Source organism: Anser anser, assembly GCF_964211835.1.
Source record: "Anser anser genome assembly, chromosome: 5".
NCBI lineage: Eukaryota > Metazoa > Chordata > Aves > Anseriformes > Anatidae > Anser > Anser anser.
This window is the reverse complement of record NC_139725.1, coordinates 34,261,513-34,280,215: the sequence shown is the minus strand read 5'-3', so window position 1 is coordinate 34,280,215 and position 18,703 is coordinate 34,261,513. Positions and strand designations below refer to the sequence as shown.

Below are 18,703 nucleotides of genomic sequence, written 5' to 3'. Positions count from 1 at the left end.
TCTGCCCCACAGTGATGTGCCCTGCCCTGCCCCTCGGAGCTGCCCCCGGCCCGGCGCTGCGGGATGGGCACGCTCGGGCAGCCCGGAGCAGACGAGGGGGACGCGGGTGCAGGTGGGTGCTGCCACGAGGAAACTCCGGGACCGACTGGGGCTGGCGTTACTCGGGAGGGACCCGGGAACTCACCAGGAGGGTGCCCGGTGCCGGTAGGGAACAGCCGAGAGCCCCGAGAAACCTCCGGGATGATTTAGGCTCCGGTGACCCGTCGGTGCCTCGGAAAGCAGGACGGGGATGGGGAGGAGCGCGGGTGCCCCGAGCCTTCTGCTCACCGGAGGGCGGCTGGGGGCGATGCGGGCGCGGAGCGGGGCGAGCCCGGGGCTCTCCGGGCGCAGCTCGGGGCCACGGCCGCAGGGGAGCCCTGGTGCGGAGGAGGAGGCGATGCTGAGCCGGCCTGGCTGCGCGGGGCACGGGGACGGGTCCCCAGATCAGGAGGCGCCCGCGGTGCGGGGAAGCCGGGGGGGGCTTCTCGGAGCCGTGTGTCCCGGGGGGGGGGTGTCCCCCTTAACCCGGGGTGCTGCCTGCCCGTGCCGCTGCTGTGTGGATGTGCAGAGGTGCAAGCATGACTAAGCCGCTGCAGCCGCGTGGGATGCTCATCGTGCGGCTCGCCTTCCCCGCCTCGGTGGCCGCAACGTGTCGTTTCGCCAGGTAAAGTGGCAGGACACTGGGGAGCGGCAGTGGCCGTGCCGGAGGGTCCCCCAGCCCAGAGCTGCTTTGCAATCCTGCGGCTCAAACCCCGCGTCCCCGTCCCCAAAAGGCAGCCGCGGTGAGGGGCTGCCCCGCGGGAAGGAGCCCTGCACCCCAGGGCGCTGCCCGTGGAAGCGATGGTGCTGGGAGCCCTGTGGGTGCCCACGCACGTGTGGGTCCCCATCCCCGGGGGGCTGGGGGCTGCCTGCAGCCAGGCGTGTTTTGGGATCCGCTCTCCGCCGAGCGTGCTGCAGCGCGGACTTGTCAGTGCTGCAGCAGCGCGGGTGTCAGGAGAGGGGTTTTGGCTCCTGGCTCCTGGGATCCCCTCGCCCTGTGTCCCAACGTGCCCCCCTGCACCGGCGGGAGCGTGCCCGGGCACAGGGGCGGGCAGGCAGCCGTGCCCCGCTCCCTGCACTCCTTGCCCCTCCGCCTCGCCCCGAGACCCCCGAAGCCTCCCCGGGCGCCTGCTGCTCACAGTTGTGTTTTCCAGCTGGTCCCAAAGTCCTGAGTCACTGTGCGGTTTCCATGGAAACAGGCTTGCTGGCGGTGATCGGATTTAGGGGCAGAGGGCCCCGGATCCCAGACCCGGGTGGGCAGCCCCGGCGGGAGCGGGCACGTCCCTGGCATCACCCTGGGGCTCGCCCAGGCACCCGCATCGCCACCGAGCCTCCGGCTGCAGCCCCTGCCTCGGCCGGGCACGGGGATTGCCCTGGAGGTGCCCAACTCCCGGCGAGCCGAGCAGGGAGGGGGCAGCCTGAAGACAGCCCAAAAGAGCTGCTGGTTTTTGGCTGCCCCGCAAGAGAGCCTTGGAAACAGGTGCCCAGCAGCGATGGTGGCGTTGCTGCTCGGTCCCCTGCCTCGAGCTGCCGTCGCACCCGAGGTGCCTGAGCACGGCCACCTCCGGGGAGCAGTTGGGGAACCTGCAGGGAGGGCTCGGGGCAGCCCCGCTCCCCCGCTGGAGCACAAGGTGCTGCGGGAGCTCCCCCATGATGACAAGGGGTGACAAGTCCTCGAATGCCATGCTCCTGCCACGCAGCCCCCCAGAACAAGTCATTTCCACCTGAAGACTGTCCCCAAAGGAAGAGTCTGGCGCTCAGCATCCACTGTGCTTCACCCGGCTGCGCTCCCTGTGCTCGTGACTCACAGAGGCCGTCCAGCTTAATTCATCGCCTCCGGCCCTGCGGGTGCTCCAGGGCTGGAGTAGTGCTGGGAGGAAGAGGAGGAGGAGGAGGGCAGGTGACTGCACACCCGCTGCTGTCGCATGGCGGGGGAAGGCTGCATCGCCTTCGCCCATCCTGTCGGATGAGGGCTGTGGGAAGCGGGGCGGGGAAGAGGAAAGGCTCGGCACCTTCCTCCTCGGGCAGACAATGCTCCTGTCCCCGTGCCAGACACTGGCTGGCCTCCTGCAGCGCATCCCTCGCGGCCAGCCTGCTCCCAGGCAGCTGCACAGAGACACAGGCGAGGCAGGGGCATGGGCTGGCGTGCTGTGACCAGGGAGAGTTAGGGCTGGGGAAGGGGCGGCGGTGACACCAGCACCAAAAGAGGCCACGTGCCCTCTCTCCGGGGCATCCTTCTGCAGCACACTCCCTGCAACTGCTACTCGGCAAAGCTGCCCTGAATGGTGCACGGCCGTGCGTCTCCTCCTGAGGTGTCTCCTGCCAGCCCGGCTGCAGGCTCTGCGTGCAGCCGAGAGAGGAGCGAGGGGTGCTCGTTGTTCTGCGAGAGGGCCAGGACTGAGCGGGAGCCACATCTCCTGGGACGCAGTGATGGGAGGAGGCTCCTGCTGGCTTTAAAAGCCACAGATGAGACATCAGGGAGGGATACTTCTCCCCAAACCTGCCCCTCCCTCGCTGCGGCTTGGTGATCGGGCAGGGCACACGCAAAGGGAGACAAGGGGCAGCAGAGGCTGACGCTGGGCTGATGCTGCCTCTTTGCCTCCGCTCTGAGTACGTGGATCTTTGCTTCCCTTGCTCAGCTTGGTGCATTGCGAAGGGGAGAGGACCTGGGGCAGGTGGAGAACCTGAGATCAGGACCATCCGAGTGGCGTCAGCTCCACTCTCCACCAGCACGGAGTAAAAGTTGAGGCTTTGCCTGAAGGGTGCAGTGTGGCTGGCCGGCACTAGAGAGCAGGAAAGAGGTCCCACTTTGCACCTTCCACCCAGAAGATGGCACTTCCATGAGTCACCTGGACCAGGGGATGCCAGCAGGACATCCTGTCTTAGCAGACCTGGAAAAATAAATAAGCCCTTGGGTTCTCTGAACCCTCATGAGGCCACCAAGCCAGCACTTTTGCCAAATAATATTCTATGTGGGGAATCACATATGCTCTGAATCACAGGGTGCACAAAACCCCTCTCCTGGTGAAAGTCTGGAGCCTGGTAGCTCCTGGAGCCAGCAGCTGGGGCAACCTGTGGATAATAAAAGTAATGATTCAAAAAATTAAAAGGTGTTTTTCAACTCACCTGCCATCCATTGGTGGCCCACGCCACATGGGGGGAAACGTGGAAGGCTGGTGGGCAAGGGGCAGTGTGTGCAGGGGGCTGCAGAAGGGGCACAGTCACATTATCCAGGGCTGTGCACGGCGGGCTCCTGCACCCAACGCTGGAGTTTATCTCCTTCCTCTCACGCGCACCGCTCTTCACATGAGGCTGCGCTCCTGTGTCTGCAAACAGACCCCAGTGCAAGCCTGCAGATAGCAGAGGAGGATGGCACAGCAGGGACCTGCAGCAGAAAATCCTTGCTGGGGCTTTGAAGGAGCTACAGCATCCTCCCGTCCTGGCCCAAAGGCTTGGAGTGGTGTAGGAGCAGTTTCTGGTGCATGTAAGCGTTTGCGGATTTTATTTAAAGCTTGAGGGACTAACCAAGGAAAATAAGATTTTCCTCTTTTTTTCTTTTTTCTTTTTTTTTTTATTTTTTTTTGGTGGCTACTGCCTCAGTCAAGTCTGTTTCAAAGCCCAGGGGAACAACTCCCACTGTTTTGTACCAGAGGAGGCAGTCACCCCCGAGGCATCGTTGCTGCCAATAGAGGATGCAGGTGATGCAAGTTCCTCCTGCCTCAGCTGTGTAGGGGGCCCAAATCCCAGAGCAGAGCAGGACCTGGCCAGCAGCACCAGCTTAGCACTGGGGGCGCACGGGGCTAGCCACTGGGATTTTGCCAGTTGTCCTCCTTTGAAACAGGGCTCTGCAGTGTGTCACTGGGATCCACGTGGTTATGACCGATGTACGTGCTCTGTGGGAGGGTGCGTGGTGCACCCAGTAGGCAGTAGGAATACTTGGGTCCTCCTCAGCGGTCCTTGCTCAACCCGTGACTTCTCTGTTGGGTTGCAGACACCAAGACGACCTGTGACGAAGCCCCATGAAGGTGACCAGCCATGCAATGTTCCTGGAAGGCTGTCCTCCTACTAGCCTTGGCATCCATTGCGATCCAGTACACAGCAATCCGGACCTTCACCGCCAAGTCCTTCCACAGCTGCCCCATCCCCAGCCCCGTGAACTGCAGCCTGAGCCAGGACACCGATGCGCCCGACCGGCTGTGCGACGAGAGCCCCACCCTCGCCTACAACCTCTCCAGGAAGACGCACGTCCTCATCCTCGCCACCACCCGCAGCGGCTCCTCCTTCGTGGGGCAGCTCTTTAACCAGCACTTCGATGTCTTCTATTTATTCGAGCCCCTCTACCATGTCCAGTACACGCTGATCCCAAAGCTGACCCAGAGCAAGAGCACGACGGACAGGCGGGTCATGCTGGGGGCCAGCCGCGACCTGCTGAGGAGCCTGTACGACTGCGACCTCTACTTCTTGGAGAACTACATCAAGCCCCAGCCCGTCAACCACACCACCGACCGCCTCTTCCGCAGGGGGGCCAGCAAGGCGCTGTGCTCGCCGCCCGTCTGCGAGCCCCTGGGAGCCGCCGACCTCCACCTGGAGGAAGGAGACTGCGTGAAGAAGTGCGGCACCTTGAACCTGACGCTGGCCACCGAGTCCTGCAGGGAGCACGGGCACGTGGCCATCAAAACCGTGCGGGTGCCCGAGGTCAGTGACCTGCGGGCCCTGGTGGAGGACCCGCGGCTGAACCTGAAGGTCATCCAGCTGGTGAGGGACCCCCGGGGGATCCTGGCGTCCCGCAGCGAGACCTTCCGGGACACCTACCGGCTGTGGAGGATCTGGGACGGCACCGGCAGGAAGCCGTACAACCTGGACGTGACCCAGCTCACCACGGTGTGCGAGGACTTCTGGAACTCCGTCTCCACCGGCCTCAACCGGCCGCCATGGCTCAAGGGCAAGTACATGCTGGTGCGGTACGAAGACCTGGCCAGGAACCCCATGAAAAAGACCGAGGAGATCTACGATTTCCTGGGCATCCCCATGGACAGCAACGTCGAGCGCTGGATACAGAACAACACCCGGGGAGACCGGTCCTCGTCCAAACACAAGTACGGGACGGTGCGCAACTCGGCGGCCACGGCGGAGAAGTGGCGCTTCCGCCTGTCCTACGAGATCGTGGCGTTCACCCAGCACGCCTGCCAGCAGGTGCTGGCGCAGCTCGGCTACAAAACTGCCGGCTCTGAGGAGGAGCTGAAGAACCTCTCCATCAGCCTGGTAGAGGAGAGAGACTTCCTGCCCTTCTCTTAAGGCCGGGGTCCCCTTTTTGATACGGACTGTTTCGAACTGTTGCCTTATTTTGTTTTCTTTCGTTTTGTTCCCCCCTCACCCCCACTCTTTCTCATCTTCTTCTCTCCAAAATTTGCACTAAATCTTGAGCGGGAATCTCAATGGAGTCCAGGGGAAGCGATTGCTGCCTCTCAACACGTTTCGGACACAAGAGGAATCGGGTCTCTCCAAGCAAGAGCTAGAACTGTGGATGGGTAACAATGTTTACAAAACACACAAAATGTATAAAGCAACCTTCAAGCTTTCCAAACCGAAGGGTACCTGGGGTACTGTACTTTTGCACTGTTTACTTTTACAATGTAAGAGGTAAATATAAATTTAATTTATGAATGGTGTCGTCCCCTCCAGAGTAACTCCCCTTGACCCTGATGAGCAGGTTAGACTGGAAGATGAACGTGGAACAACCTCCTTGTCTTCAATCTCAGTTCAGTATGTCTGTTGAAGTCATATTATTGGGCTGGGCAGGCGGTCAGCTGCTCGTACATGGTTGTTTGGTAACACCTGTGATATTTCTTTGTGCCAAAAACCCACAAAACAAAAGAAAAAAAGTGATTGGGTGGTTTGGTAGAAGCCCAACACATTTAACGCTTTATTTCTGTGTTTTCTGTAAATAAAAGTGCAATAAAACTGACCTGGGGGGTGAACGTCAACTGAAAGACCTCAGTAACTGCAGCTGGGGTGGATGCACCGACAGGCAAAGACCGATGTCTCCAGATCCACCTGGCTCCTCCAGCGCACGGGAGCGGGCTGGGGCCGGGGACTTTACACCACGGCCCCTCAAGGGCGGCAGGGAACCGCGAGTCACTTCCTTCGGCACGTGCATGTTTGCATCTAAGTGTGTAAAAATGCAAGTGGTTAAGCCAAATGCGAGAACCTGTGGTTATTTGCAGATGTGAGAGCTTGCTGGCCTGTGTAGGGGCATGGGACTTGCTGACAGCAGACCCCCATGGCCCCAGCCCCATCAGCCTGCCCCTCTTTGCTCCTGCTGGTCTTAGGCTCCCCCCGATGCAAGCACTAGTGTGCCCTGCCCTGGAGGACCAAAGTGGCAGCAGCACACCCAAAGCCTGACACAAGATGTGCCAGTCTGTTTGAACATCACCCACCAGGACAGCTCACCGACTTCTCCAACCCGGCAGGGACAAGGCCCTCCCAGCAACCAGCCCTCGAGGCACGTCCCACAGCCCAGCTGTGGGGCTGGTCCCCAGGGGAAGGAGGAGAGCAACCCCTGGCAGTTTCACAGCTCTGTCACCTCGGGAACCAGGCAGGGACCAACAGAAAGCCCTGCAAGGCCAGCTACATCCACCCATGGCTGCACAATCCCAGCCCTCACAGTAACATTGGACCCGCTCCAGTGGCATTTTGGCCACCCAGAGCCCACCTACTTGGGCAGGTTTCCTCTCCAAAGGCATCTTCTGAGGTCTGCTGGCCACCAGCTCCCAGCCTGAGCTCTTACTCGAGAGAGGGTGGGACTGGGTGCCACACACACCCACCTTGGGCAAAGATGGAAGGAAAAACAGCAGCTATAGGCAATTTTCCACCCTCCTTCCCCACCTTTAAAGACCTCTGAGGGGCAGGTGCTGCAGCTACACCAGGTCAGCTCGTTAGCAGCATGTAGCAAACAAGCTTAACTTGGCAAACCTGCCTGGGCTGGGCACTGGTGGGGAAGAGGTGAGCAGGGCCACGAATCCGATGGCCTCCCCTCACCTACCTCTTGCCCTGTGAACAGGACTGTGGGTCACCATACTCTGGGACAGATACGTGCCCCATCAGCTGGAGAGCCACCCACCCCAGGCATTTTCTCCTTCCTCCTCCACCACCAGCAAAGCATCAACCAAATAAATGGCTTGATTGCCCCATTATTAGCTACTAAATTAATCCTTTTGTCAGCACTTAACGAATGCCGAGCTGTTGGCTCCTAGCCTTATCCCAGTAAAAGGGACACGGGCTGCGAGGCTGCCAAATTCCTCCTCCCTCCTCAGCAGTCCCAGAGCTCGGTGGCTTCTCCGCTGCACTGCCGTCGTCCCTGCTCGAGGGCTGCGTGTTCCCAGGAGCGTGGGGCAGCTCTGCTGCGGGCAGGCATCCGTGGAGTGGGTGAGGTGGCCAGAGTGGCTGGCTGTGCCCATCCCAGCACCCGTGCTGCCTGCCAGCAAGCAAATACATGTGTCTGGCTGCTCTGTGGGGTTCCCCTGAAGCTGTGGGGAGGGGAAAGTAAAAGTAAAACCCCCTCGACCTGCTGAAATGGCAGGCTGCTGCAGGGGGAAGGAGGCTTCTCTCTGCTTCCTCAGCTAGGAGAAGTAGCTGCGCAAACCTGCAAGAAGATACGGCAGCTGCAGAGGCAAAATTTCCCCTCCTTGGCTGCTGGGATACCACTTTTGTGGCTCAGCTAGCCTTCCTCTGGCCTGAATGTGCTCACACACGCATTTTTGGTCTTTAAAGCAAAACAAGAAATCAAGTTAAAAAAATCTTCTCCAAACTGCTCTTGCTATTCCAATCAGGAAACCTGCTTGCAGCAAAATGGCTTTTGAATCACGGTTGAAAGCCGTGTCCTAGTTTAAGTGGGGATTGAGCCTCAGCCCTGCTTGGTGCCTCATTTAGAGCCCTTAGGGGAGAGATCTGATTTCCCAAGGAATCTCTAACATCTTCGTTCAACTGTGCTTCCTCTGCTTGTTTTCCCCCACTGGAAACAAGAAATGGTGCAACAAAGATTTTTATCCTCAAATTTTACTGTAATTAAAATACAGAGATGCAGAATATTCCCAGAAACACACTGCAAAACAAACCAAGCAAACAAATTCAGTAGGAAACCAATTACAGACAATGAAATGATAAAGAACCAAAGTGTCCTCTGGAGCCCAGTGCCACGCACAGGACTGCGCGGCCGCAGCGACGGTCCCAGGCTTGCACAGGGCTCCTCGGCTCCTGGGGAAGCAGAGATGAGCCCCGTGCATCTGTCCCGGCAGCCCTGCGGCTCTCTCCGTCCATCTCCACGTTTACGCTCACCCTGTTATTTTTACCAGGATTACTTTGTGACGGAGACACAGGGATGACCCACCCACAGGAACAAGAGCCAACAAGGGAACCCAGAGGGAAAGAAACGGGGTAAGATTTTCCAGACACGAACACAAGCGGACAGAGAGGGGTGGAAGACATGCACTCCTCTCCCAGCCAGGGGAGCTGCGGGAACAGTCACCCTCTCTGCCCTCCCAGCCAGCATGAGCACAGATGTTTAACGGAGAGCTCAGGCAGGGTTTTGGAGAGCTTTATCCAGGGGCAAGAAAAAAAGCTAAGGGAGGGGAAATAAAGAAGGAGAGCAATAATGGGATAAGCAAAGGGAAAAGGGAGGAAAGGAAGCACCCGCAGGCTCTCCTCAGGACATGCCCCTTGGGCACAGAGAATGCCCAACTGTGGTGGACACAGAGCTGTGTGTAGGACCACGGCCCAGCCCCACCATGGGGAGATCACGGCAAAAGCCTGGGGGAGAGCTGGGAAGGTAGAAGGTAACGGAGGGGCTGATCTGGCATTTGGACCACGCACCCGTTGGGCATATTGACCTAGCGAAATGGAAACACTTAGTAATCGTCAGTGCTGTGGAAGCAGGGCCCCGGCCAGGAGTGGAACGACACCACACCCCAAAACCCATGTTCTTCCACTTCCCTTCCGTGCTCTTCCCTAGGGCCAACTCCCTCACGCTCATCCTCTGATTCAGAGCCTGTCCTAAGAAACAAATTCCCTTCTCGCTCCTCCTTTTCTTGCTCCCTGACTCTTCCTCTCCCCTCCCCTCCTCCTGTCACCAGGACACCGGTCATGTCCCTTGCACAAGCTCCTGTCATCCCTCTGTCCACCTTGAGCTGCTCCCTTCCTTTTGTACCAAGCCCCCCACCAGTGGGATTTATGCAAAATACATTTTTTAGCCCTCTGTGATGAAGGGGCTGTGGGGAAGGCCTACACCCATGGTCTGGCTGCTCTCTGTGGTGGGGGAGGAGGAAGGGGGGGTTCCTTCAGCAAGCAGCGGCCTCCCCGTCCCAAACAGATCCCAACGTCATGCACCCAAAGCTGCCAGGAAGCATCTTTGTGGTTAGACTGGTGCCACCAGCCCTGTTTTCCTTTCTGCTCTGGCACAGGCAGTGACCAGAAGAGCAGCCTGGGGCCAGGTCACCGGGCTCAATCACGCAAGCCTAGCATGCCAACAGGGACACACCTTCCAGAAGCCTTCCTTCGAGCCCCGTGTATTTATGTATTCCTGTATGCTCATTAAGCAGTACGAGGCCCTGCTTTTTGGGTAGGTTCGATCTTCTATCCCTGCCTGCTAGCTTTCCCTTTTTTTGCTATTGGTGGTCCGTGACTTCTCCATTAGCTGGGCTCAAAGAACAGTTCCCCTCACACCTCTCCTCCCCTTCTCCAGGCCACCCTCCGAGGAAATGGCAGCTCCAGACAGACGGGGAGCCTTACGCCATTTACTGCAAGGTGCACTGAAGGGCAGAACTGATAAGATGGGAAACCCTTGGGCCCTCCTTTATGCACTTTTATCATACTTTCCATGCCTGCAGACAACGGCTCGGGAAGGATCTATTCCCTCCCTCCTGGCAGCAGGAGCCTGTGTGGGATGCTAGTTAGCCAGAGCATCATGAGCTTCCCTTCACCTGCCCAGGGGCAGCTGGAGAAGTAAAGCCCTTACACAGTCTTGTCCTGCCTAAAGCCTCAGAGAGGCAGTTAGGAAGAAGACTGTCTTCTGTCCCAGTTGGTGAGAAACCATCTTTCTAAGAGGGCTGGTGACAGCACAGGTAGCTGTGCACAAGCAGCTTTTAGCTCTGGGGCTGGAGGTGGATCCAGAAGCAGTCTGTGATCTGGCATGAGAAATGAGATATGCTGAGGGGGAGCGGTGAGCAGAGACCCATGCAGTGCAAACTGCCCTCCTGCTTTGCAGGGCACTCGGTACAAAGGAAGAACAGACAAGGTTTCTTCTGGCCTTGCTAACTGCCACGAGCATCACAGCAAAGTGCAGGCACACATCAAGACCTGATCTTCCTGTGAAGCTGCTGCCTTCAGAGACAGAACCAACACATCTGGGTCAACTTGGCCTTCACAAGAACAAAAGAGACAAAGAGAGGAAATGCATACTCATACTGAACGCTGTTTCCTCTTCAGAAACAAAGACGTAGGTTAAACCACTCTCATGCTATCAAGAATAACATACCGTGGAGATCAGCAACCTCTTGCTACTGCAAACAGCAGGGCCACTACCCAGCAAGGGGCATGGACAGAGACTAACACCTGCAGGACTAACACAGGGACACGGCGACTTAAGTCAGGCCCCAAACGTGGATTTAATAAAGATCAGAATCAAAACTGTTTCACAAGCCCAAGAACAATCAGTCAAAATGGGGATGGAGGGGTTATACTTAAATACTCCCTGATGTTTGAGTCCGACGCGTAACAGAGCAGCCAGGAAATGCAATGACCTCGAACAGGAAATGAAAATCAAGGAAGCTGGCTTCAGTGTCCAAAGATAGGGCAGAAAGTAAACAAACAGCATAGACATGAGAAAGGAGATTTTTCACATTCCTTTGGTTTCAGTAAACTAAGCTGTTGGGCAACAGAGGGGAAACCTTCCTCTAGAACATTATTCTTTTGACCAGGACCCTATATAAAGCCTATGCGCTGGAAGTGCCAAAGATGATTGTGTAAACTCCTCCGCGGCAGTGGCACAGTTTTGCTTACCTGGCTGAAAACATGCCTGTGGACTGATACATACACACGCGCTAACACATATGCATATCTATAAAATACAGCACGAACACTGCTTCACTTGCCTACGCATCCAACAGCTAACAACCTAGGCTAATAACCTGCCAAAGCCAGGGAAGGCAGAGTTAATGTTGGAACCTGTGGCTTTCCTCATCCCGAGAATTGCAGGGGACCTTGGAGTGTGTGTGCGTGCACGTGTGTGTGTATGTGTGTGTGTGTGCACGATGTCTCGCAACCCCTCGAGCGTCACAGGCCAGGCTGAGGATGGCTATGACTCCCAGATGGATGCAGGTGTCTGGGTTTCTGCGGCACTGAGAGTTTGGGTGGGATATTTAGTGCAACACGGTTCATTTAGAGGAGCGGGGCTGGAGCCTCAGGAGCAGCACGTGGAGGAGTTGCTGGTGCCCTGCACAGGCTCGCAGCCGCTGCAGCGCGCTCAGCCCCTCGGGGAAGCGTTCTCCGAAGCAGCGCATCCCGCTCCCAGCCAGGCCACCACTACCGGGGTGCTGAGTCAGGGGAGAGCAAGGCTCTCGGCCTCCTCTCCCTCCCTGGAGCAGAACTCGGATGGCATTTGGGAACACTCGTGGTTACCAGTGATGTCTGTGGAGTGAGAGCGTGGCCTAGAGCCAAAATGCCCCTGGTGCAGAGTGGGATACTGCAAGGACTTCAAGGGTCAAACCCAAGGGTCTGGTTTGTGTCTCCGTGGCGAGGGCACCTCTCCCCTCACACCAGTGGAGAATCACTACCTGTGCTGTAATATCACAGAGGCCTGGCAGATGCCACTGTCAGCTCTTTCCCCAAGTAGGAACACACAGCAGGTTTCATCCTCCCACCTCTCCCCCAAAAAATCTGCACAGAAGTTGGTGACCCAGGACATACGATACTCTTGTGTGGCGTCATCCCTGAGCTGCTCTGCTGAGCTCAAGGGTTCCTTCTCTGAAGGGTGCAATTCAGCCAGGGAGCGAGTGATTGGGAGTAGCTTGTGGGATGGGTCCTACAACGAAAAGGTAGGAGGTAAGGGCAGGCAGGAGGCTTCTCCCTCTTCACAGTATCTCTGTGTCAATGGGAATTCTACTCTCTTCCTGAAGGCAGATCCCCAGGCACACCTCCCAGAGCAAATGGAAAGGGTGTTTCAGAGGCCGTCTTCCCTGCTGAAGCTGAATTCAATACCTAACCCACACTTCAAGCTAGGCATAATTCTCCCCCCTGCCCCCTTGTCCGCCCACCTTCAGGCAGATGGAGACTGACACCCTCTCCCAGCCCTCTCTGCTTCCACAGAGGAAGAAGGGAGGAAGAAAACTGCGAGACAGAGACAACCGTGCCTTTAAAGCCCTGGGAGCAGAGATGGTTCCCAGTAGGTGATGGGGGTGAAAGGCGCTGACAGCGGCTCTGAGAGCTCTGAGCCAGGCAGGCGGTGCTGAGCAGGCCGCAGCCGGAGTCTGCTCGGGTGCTTTACCCTCCCTGAAGCGGCTGGTTCCAACTCAAAGAGGTGCTGTGCGGGGGGAGAGTATGGGCAGGTTGATCTTTCGGAAGGGAGCTGCTATGGGGATTAGTCAGCTTTGTCCTTCTTCTTTGCAGTGAAAGGGACTTTGCTGGCGACGGCACTGCCCACGGCCCCGACGCCGCCGGTCACCGCTGAGACGCTGCCCTTCACCAGTCCAACGCCAGCAGCGGGGACGCTGGTCACAGCTGTTTTGGTGAGCTCCAGGCTCTTGCTGCCCACCCAGGCAACTCCTCCCAGCGTGGCGCCCACGGCTCCCCGGGTGATACTGAACAGGCCGCCCGTCACTCTCCAGATCACCCCTGCCTGCGGCTGCGGGTGGTCCTTGCTGGCATCTGTGGGGACAGAGAGAAAGGGAAAGTCAGCAGAGCTCGGGCTGAGGGCCTTCTTCTCCGTGGGCTGCTCCTCCAGCCCAGGAGGTTCTCCACCATGGCACACGCTCCCGCATGCCAGCGCCTTGCAGCCCCTTGGTGCCCGAGGGAGGAACCGGGGCACTCCCAGGCCTGCAGCATGGCAGGAGAGGACTTTGGCAGGGCAGACGATGGGAGAATTGCCCACACGGCAGAGAAAGAAAGGCGTCGGCTCGGTTATATTCCCAAACTCAAGTCTCAGCGCTGCAATTTAAAGCAAATCCCACTAACAAGAGATGTAATTCCCCTCCTCTGCATGTTGACTAATACCAGTAAATCACAGAGACTGTTGCCAACATTGGAGGCACGAGCTGCAGACAGCACCAGCTGACTTTTGCGTGGCCTGCAGGTCCTCAGGAGCATCTGTTTCAAGGTAGGTCTGTGCTAATGTCAGGTGAGGGACTGAGGCGCAACGCAGGCCTATCTGCCAGAGCTGTAATTGAGCTAGCACAGATAGCAAACCGCAGTAAAGACACAGCGACACGGACGTCACCTCAGGTTGTACAAGCCCTCCAGAGATCTCAGCGATGTATTTAATAGCGTTAAGACTGTGCTGGTTTACCTGTGCCAGCTGGATCGAGGCCAGCATAACATACCCACCCAAGCTGCCATCGTACCTGCCCACAGCCCCGCAGACGTCAACGCTCACAGCTCGTCATTTCTTGGGGAAGGGATGACTCCGCGCTGCTGCTCGGGGGACGCAAACCTGGCAGCTCCCCTGTCGGCCCCCACACGCCCCTCTTGCTTCGCGCCAGCTAACCGTGCCGCACACGGGCAGCAGAGGAGGAGCTGTTCTTTTTGTGGGGCGAGGTATTTCGGAGACTGACTTCTGATTCACTGCCAGTTCTGTACACAAGATGAGTTACTAATAATTGCAAAAATACAACAAAGCAATTGTGGCAGGAAAAAAAGCAAGCACCAGCTGGGAAGGCAGGAGCCCTGGAGCAGCAGCATCCCTTCTAACCTCTTCTAACCCGCTACCTATTCAGAACAGAGGTTGCACAGTGCTAATGCAGCAAGAGGGCTTTAGCCTCCTGCTAAACGCGCACCCCATTTCCTCCTCAATGCTCTCAAGTTCCTCCCCCCCCTCTTTCTCTGAAGCTCTCTGCTACTTGAGAAGAAAGCCCCTTGTTTATCTGCTCACTGCCAGCCTCTTTCTTTGGCTGTTAATAATATTCCAGGCAACAGAAAATTTCTACCTGGAAAGCCCCTTTTGATGTCTCCACCCACTCCCATTTCCACGCAGATTAGTGCCAGTATTGATTCAGGCAGTGGACTCCTTTGCTAGCAAGCAAAGGCCTTGGGAGGGCCGGAAGGCTGGTGAACAGCTCATCAAGCTGCGGGGCCCCAGCACGCTGCACGCCCTGCTTGATGGAGATGTCAGACTTATTCAGTCTAAGCAAACATCTTCCTTCTGTTGTTAGTAACTCGTCTCACCCTGCGTCTTTACCACATCTGCTATTCAGCGTACTTCTACCCAGAGACACCATGAATTTGTTGGAGCACAGACCGTCTTCCCCTTGTCCGCATGACACGCAACACAGTGGGGTCTCTAAGTGCTGCTGGAAAACAAACCTTTTTTTTTTCCTTCCTTTTTCCTTTTTTTTTAAGCAAACCAACCAGAAATCTGACAGAAAGCAGCAGCAGCAGGGCACAGATTTTATCCTTGGAAGCACTGCTTGCCCTGGGGTGCTGGATGCAGACGGCTGAAGGGACAGCCTGACCTTGCCAAAGAGATCAGAGCTGCTGCCCGCACCACGAGCACTCGGGCAGACTGGGGGCCAGTTAGTCACACTGGGGGCTCCCGGACTGCAGCGGGTCATTTGTGGGATGGAGGGGTGCTCCAGGGCACTGAGGAAACAATTTAAGATGTCTTCAGATTCAAATGGCTAACTTTTAGACGCTCAACATACGAGTTTAAGTTAGGAAATTTGATTCGCTTGGCTCCATTTCTAGGCAGGGAAGAGAAGGGGGCTTCTTCAGAAGATTTAGATTAGGCAGGAGCCTGAATTAGGTGCTGTGATGATCCTTTCCTGTTTATTTTTGTCTTCTAAAATTCTGCAGGTTTTGGAGTCTTTGCATACATTTTCACCCGAGCTTCACCCAGGCTGTGCAGCAGCCTTCCCTTGGGCGCCGGGCTCAGGACAGTGCCTGTGAGCAGCCCGGTGCTCACCAGCTCTGATGACTTGGAATAAAGGCAGTCTGGAAACTCAGACCGGTTCTGCACATGAATGCCGTCTTCGGTGCGATGGAATGACGTGGGTCTTGTGTTCCCACTGCCCTGTCCGGGGAAGCAGGATCCTCTGTGTCCCTCAGAGGACTGCAATGCAGAAGCTCTGGGCATTAGGCAGTGTGCTCAGCTGCAGAACCAAGAGCAGTATCAATGCAGCAATAATCTCCCTGGCTCTCCCAATGTAAGCCTGTCTCCGAGGCTACCTGCAACACCTCCGTAGGAGGCTTTAGGCCTTTGCCCACATTTCTGGGGCTGCAGGAGCTGCTCAGCTATCAGGCCAACACCAGTGCGAAAATCGCTTAGATGCTGTGTTTGCCTGCAGGTGGATAGCCCAGGGACCAGAGGGGAGGAGGCAACTGCAGATGAGATTAGGGGGGATGTTACTCTGCCAGCAAAGAGCTAAAACATATCGGAGAAAGTGTCAGGAAATATTAATGAAGAAAGACAAGGACAAAGGTTCTTTCTGATTAAGCTCGGCAGAGTCAACAAAGCTGCAGCATCCTGGAGCATCAGTGCTTGCACGCTGCCTGCACCTGCACCTGCTCTGCAGCTACTCCTGTGGTCCTTAAACTCACAAGTAGCAGGGAAGAGGGATGGAGGACCTGGCCCTAGGAGGCTTTGAGGCTGTTCCAGGAGCATCCCCAAGGCTTTAACACAGAACAGAAGCTGTACCACCAGAAGAAAGAGAAAATTAAAAAATCTCAGATTTCAATCTATATGAAAAGAGAAAGAGAGATCCTTTGTGACCCCAACCACAAGGGGACACGTCCTAAACTGGCAGCAAGCTGAAACAGGTCATATTTGTTCCATACTCCAGAGGATGTGTCGAAAGCTCTCTAGCCATCCCTGGTTAGTTTGTCTTCAGGACTGCAATAAACCCCATAGTAAGCTGTCATGTAAGATAAGCATCGGATTTACAGTGCAAATTAGTCTCTCAGACAATGGAGTGAGCTAAGCATTTTGTTGGCACAGAGGAGCCCAGATTAAGGGTGAGACAGACAGCAGAGATGAAATACACAAAATAATCAGAGAGACAGACACACAGCCAGAGCACGGGGACAATTCTGTTCCCTGGAGCCCGCTGCAGCCCATGCTGCTCATAAAAACTCTTCACCATCTGTCAAGCCCTTTTTCTTTTCTATCAATGACCCGGCCTTTTCAAGGGTCCCTTCAGCTTCGCTTCACCCCATGTCAGCTCAGAACAGAGGAAGAAAGGGAAAAAGAGATGAATAAAGCGCTCGGCTGTCCAAATTCTGACTCTGTGTGCCGAGGTCGGCACCCCGCACGACACTCTCCTCCTCGGCCACAGCCTTCCCCAGTCCCCACGGGTTTCTGTGCAGCACAGGCAGCCTGCCGGCCGGGGCTCCAGACAAAGCCCTGCTTTCTCATGAAGTCCTGATAGCATCTATGACTCAGGGCACAAGTGAGATCAGTTTGTCGGTAGTAACAGATACAATTTTCAAAGCTGCTATGGTGACTGCTCAGCGCTTTGCATTGCATTCATTTGGTGAGACAAAACTAGAGCCTCTGCTGGTGGCCAGGATAACGGAGCGGGCCTTATTCTTCCCCTCAGCCCCTGCTAGCAAGTGATACAATGGGCAAGGAGAACTCTGCTTTAAAAAGGGTTAGTACAAGCTGCTCTTTCTCGCTGACTTCCAAAAACAGCCCCAAGTCAGGAAAGCAGGGTAAGGGAGCAGCACGCAGGGCTTTGCGTCCATAGGGCGCTTCTGTCCCAGCTGAGCCCCAGGCAAGAGAGCTGGGCTGGCTCAAAGGCCAAAACAAACGGTAAATGGCACCTACCTGTCCCTCTGCAGAGGTGGGAAGAAGGGTGAGGTCGCTAGCTCAAGCCTGAATTATGCCTCTGGCAGCTAGTACGCGACCACTGTGATGGTAGCCGGTGGACTGAGGCAGGCTCCCCTACCTAGAGAAGTGTTTGGTCTGCAGGAACAAGCCGGGGTGGAGGGTCAGTGACTCACACCGTCTACTCTCAGCTTTGCCACTGATTTTTAAGCAACTGAGCAAATCAGTCTCTCCTTTAATGCCTCTGCACCACTGTGATTGAGAATGCGTGATTTTCTAAAAGCTTGGCTTGTTGAGTCACAGAGAAAGTGTGTATGGGAGAGAAGTTTCCAGACCTGATGTTTCTTGGAGAAAAACCTGGAAGTTTGACTCAAGTGCGCTCTTAAAGCTCTGAGAATCCCAAACGGATTATTGTTATTTTTAACCTTGCGATTTTCTGAGCCTACCTCAATTTGAAACGCATGGGGCTGGCACTGCTGCTTCTTTTCCCCTTCTGTAAAGTGATGCTGAAGTTAATGATCCCTATTTCCTTGTATTGCTGTGCTGTCATGAAGGTTAATTAGGTACAGTTGGTGCAGTGCTTTAAGCGGGGAAACTGTGTTTGTATCATCATGACTGGCACTGACAGATTCCTGTTGACATTCTCAGTAGAGATGCCAACGACAACTTCCAATTTATCTCTGGAGAGGTTTCCAGCATACAGACAAGTCACAAAGGCAAGAGAAAAGCTTGCCCCTTCCCTGTGCACACCAGCTCACTGTGGAGCTATACCAGTCCATTGTGTAACTAGGATTTTCAGTGTGAGAGAGAAACTTCTTTTCCAGCACAAGCAGCTGAAGCAGGCAGAGACCACTCGGACTGCTGGGCATAAATAAAACCTTGCTGTATACCTTCAAGGAGGATTCCTCCAGGGAAGGGCCAACACTGCCTTCTTCCAAGGCTCCTGCAATGCCGCTGGAGAAGTCTTAGCTAACCCTTGTGAGGCACAGCCACAGTGAGCATTACTGCCTGAGATGAAGGAACTGCTGTTGCTGTCCTTTCTGGCTTTTCAGGATGAAAGATCTAGATCTTGTAGTGTCAAAGGCAAAGCGTTAAAAGGGAGCACTACGAAGTGTTCACACACATGGGTTTCATTCCTGCCACCGATCCCACACTGCAGCTTATTGGAAATGGCTCCATGGGCTTAGCAGCTGTGCTCTCCCCAGCCCTGCTTGGCCCAGGCACTAGACACCGAGATGGTTGCCACCAGCAAAAAGCCTAGAAATGCCACATTGAGTTTTCCCCTCGAGTTTTAAGCATTTATCACCAGAGTCTGCAATCAGCAAGACATATTTGCCTCTCTCTGCCACAGGACCGCTCGGGATCCTGCTGCACGCAGCAAAACGGGGGCAGCTGTCTCCAAACCCTGGCTCACCCCAGGGCTCTTCACTGGCACAATGAGCTTTAATTGTTCCTTGCACATGCCCCAGGAGCATTATTAACTGCTGAAACATCTACCTTGAAGCACTGAGAGGCAGGGTTCAGGAGGGTAAATGAACAGTGATAGAGAGTGGCTTGTTTTCCTCAGCTGAGCCTTCAGGGAGAAGCAGTCTAAGCCTGACT

At 55.9% G+C, this 18,703-nt stretch overlaps 3 protein-coding genes across 8 annotated transcripts in view; 1 reads left to right on the top strand and 2 right to left on the bottom strand.

Annotated features, from left to right (window-relative positions):
* Nucleotides 1-529: 529 nt before the first annotated feature.
* Nucleotides 530-4,073, bottom strand: LOC310900472 (uncharacterized protein). Its single transcript, XM_083838517.1, has 2 exons — nt 3,205-4,073; nt 530-2,969 (listed from the first exon to the last, which is right to left on the bottom strand). The coding sequence occupies exons 1-2, from the start codon at nt 3,209-3,211 to the stop codon at nt 1,906-1,908; spliced, it is 1,071 nt and encodes a 356-aa protein (XP_083694643.1). The 5' UTR covers nt 3,212-4,073; the 3' UTR covers nt 530-1,905.
* A 40-nt stretch (nt 4,074-4,113) lies between these two features.
* CHST1 (carbohydrate sulfotransferase 1) lies at nt 4,114-6,042 on the top strand (the record flags this gene model as incomplete). The annotated part of the gene is made up of 1 exon (XM_083838513.1): nt 4,114-6,042. One exon carries the CDS (start codon nt 4,114-4,116, stop codon nt 5,371-5,373), a length of 1,260 nt encoding a protein of 419 aa, XP_083694639.1. The 3' UTR covers nt 5,374-6,042.
* A 2,075-nt stretch (nt 6,043-8,117) lies between these two features.
* Nucleotides 8,118-18,703, bottom strand: part of LOC310900473 (transmembrane protein 263-like) — a 195,885-nt gene continuing 185,299 nt past the window's right edge. For 5 of the 6 annotated variants that reach the window (XM_083838519.1, XM_083838524.1, XM_083838523.1 and 2 more), the window contains one exon: nt 10,718-12,993. In XM_083838519.1, the coding sequence (XP_083694645.1) occupies nt 12,707-12,993 (287 nt within the window). In that variant the 3' untranslated portion in view covers nt 10,718-12,706. Of the gene's footprint in view, nt 12,994-18,703 lie in introns of all 6 variants that reach the window. The other variant, XM_083838522.1, reaches the window with a different exon arrangement.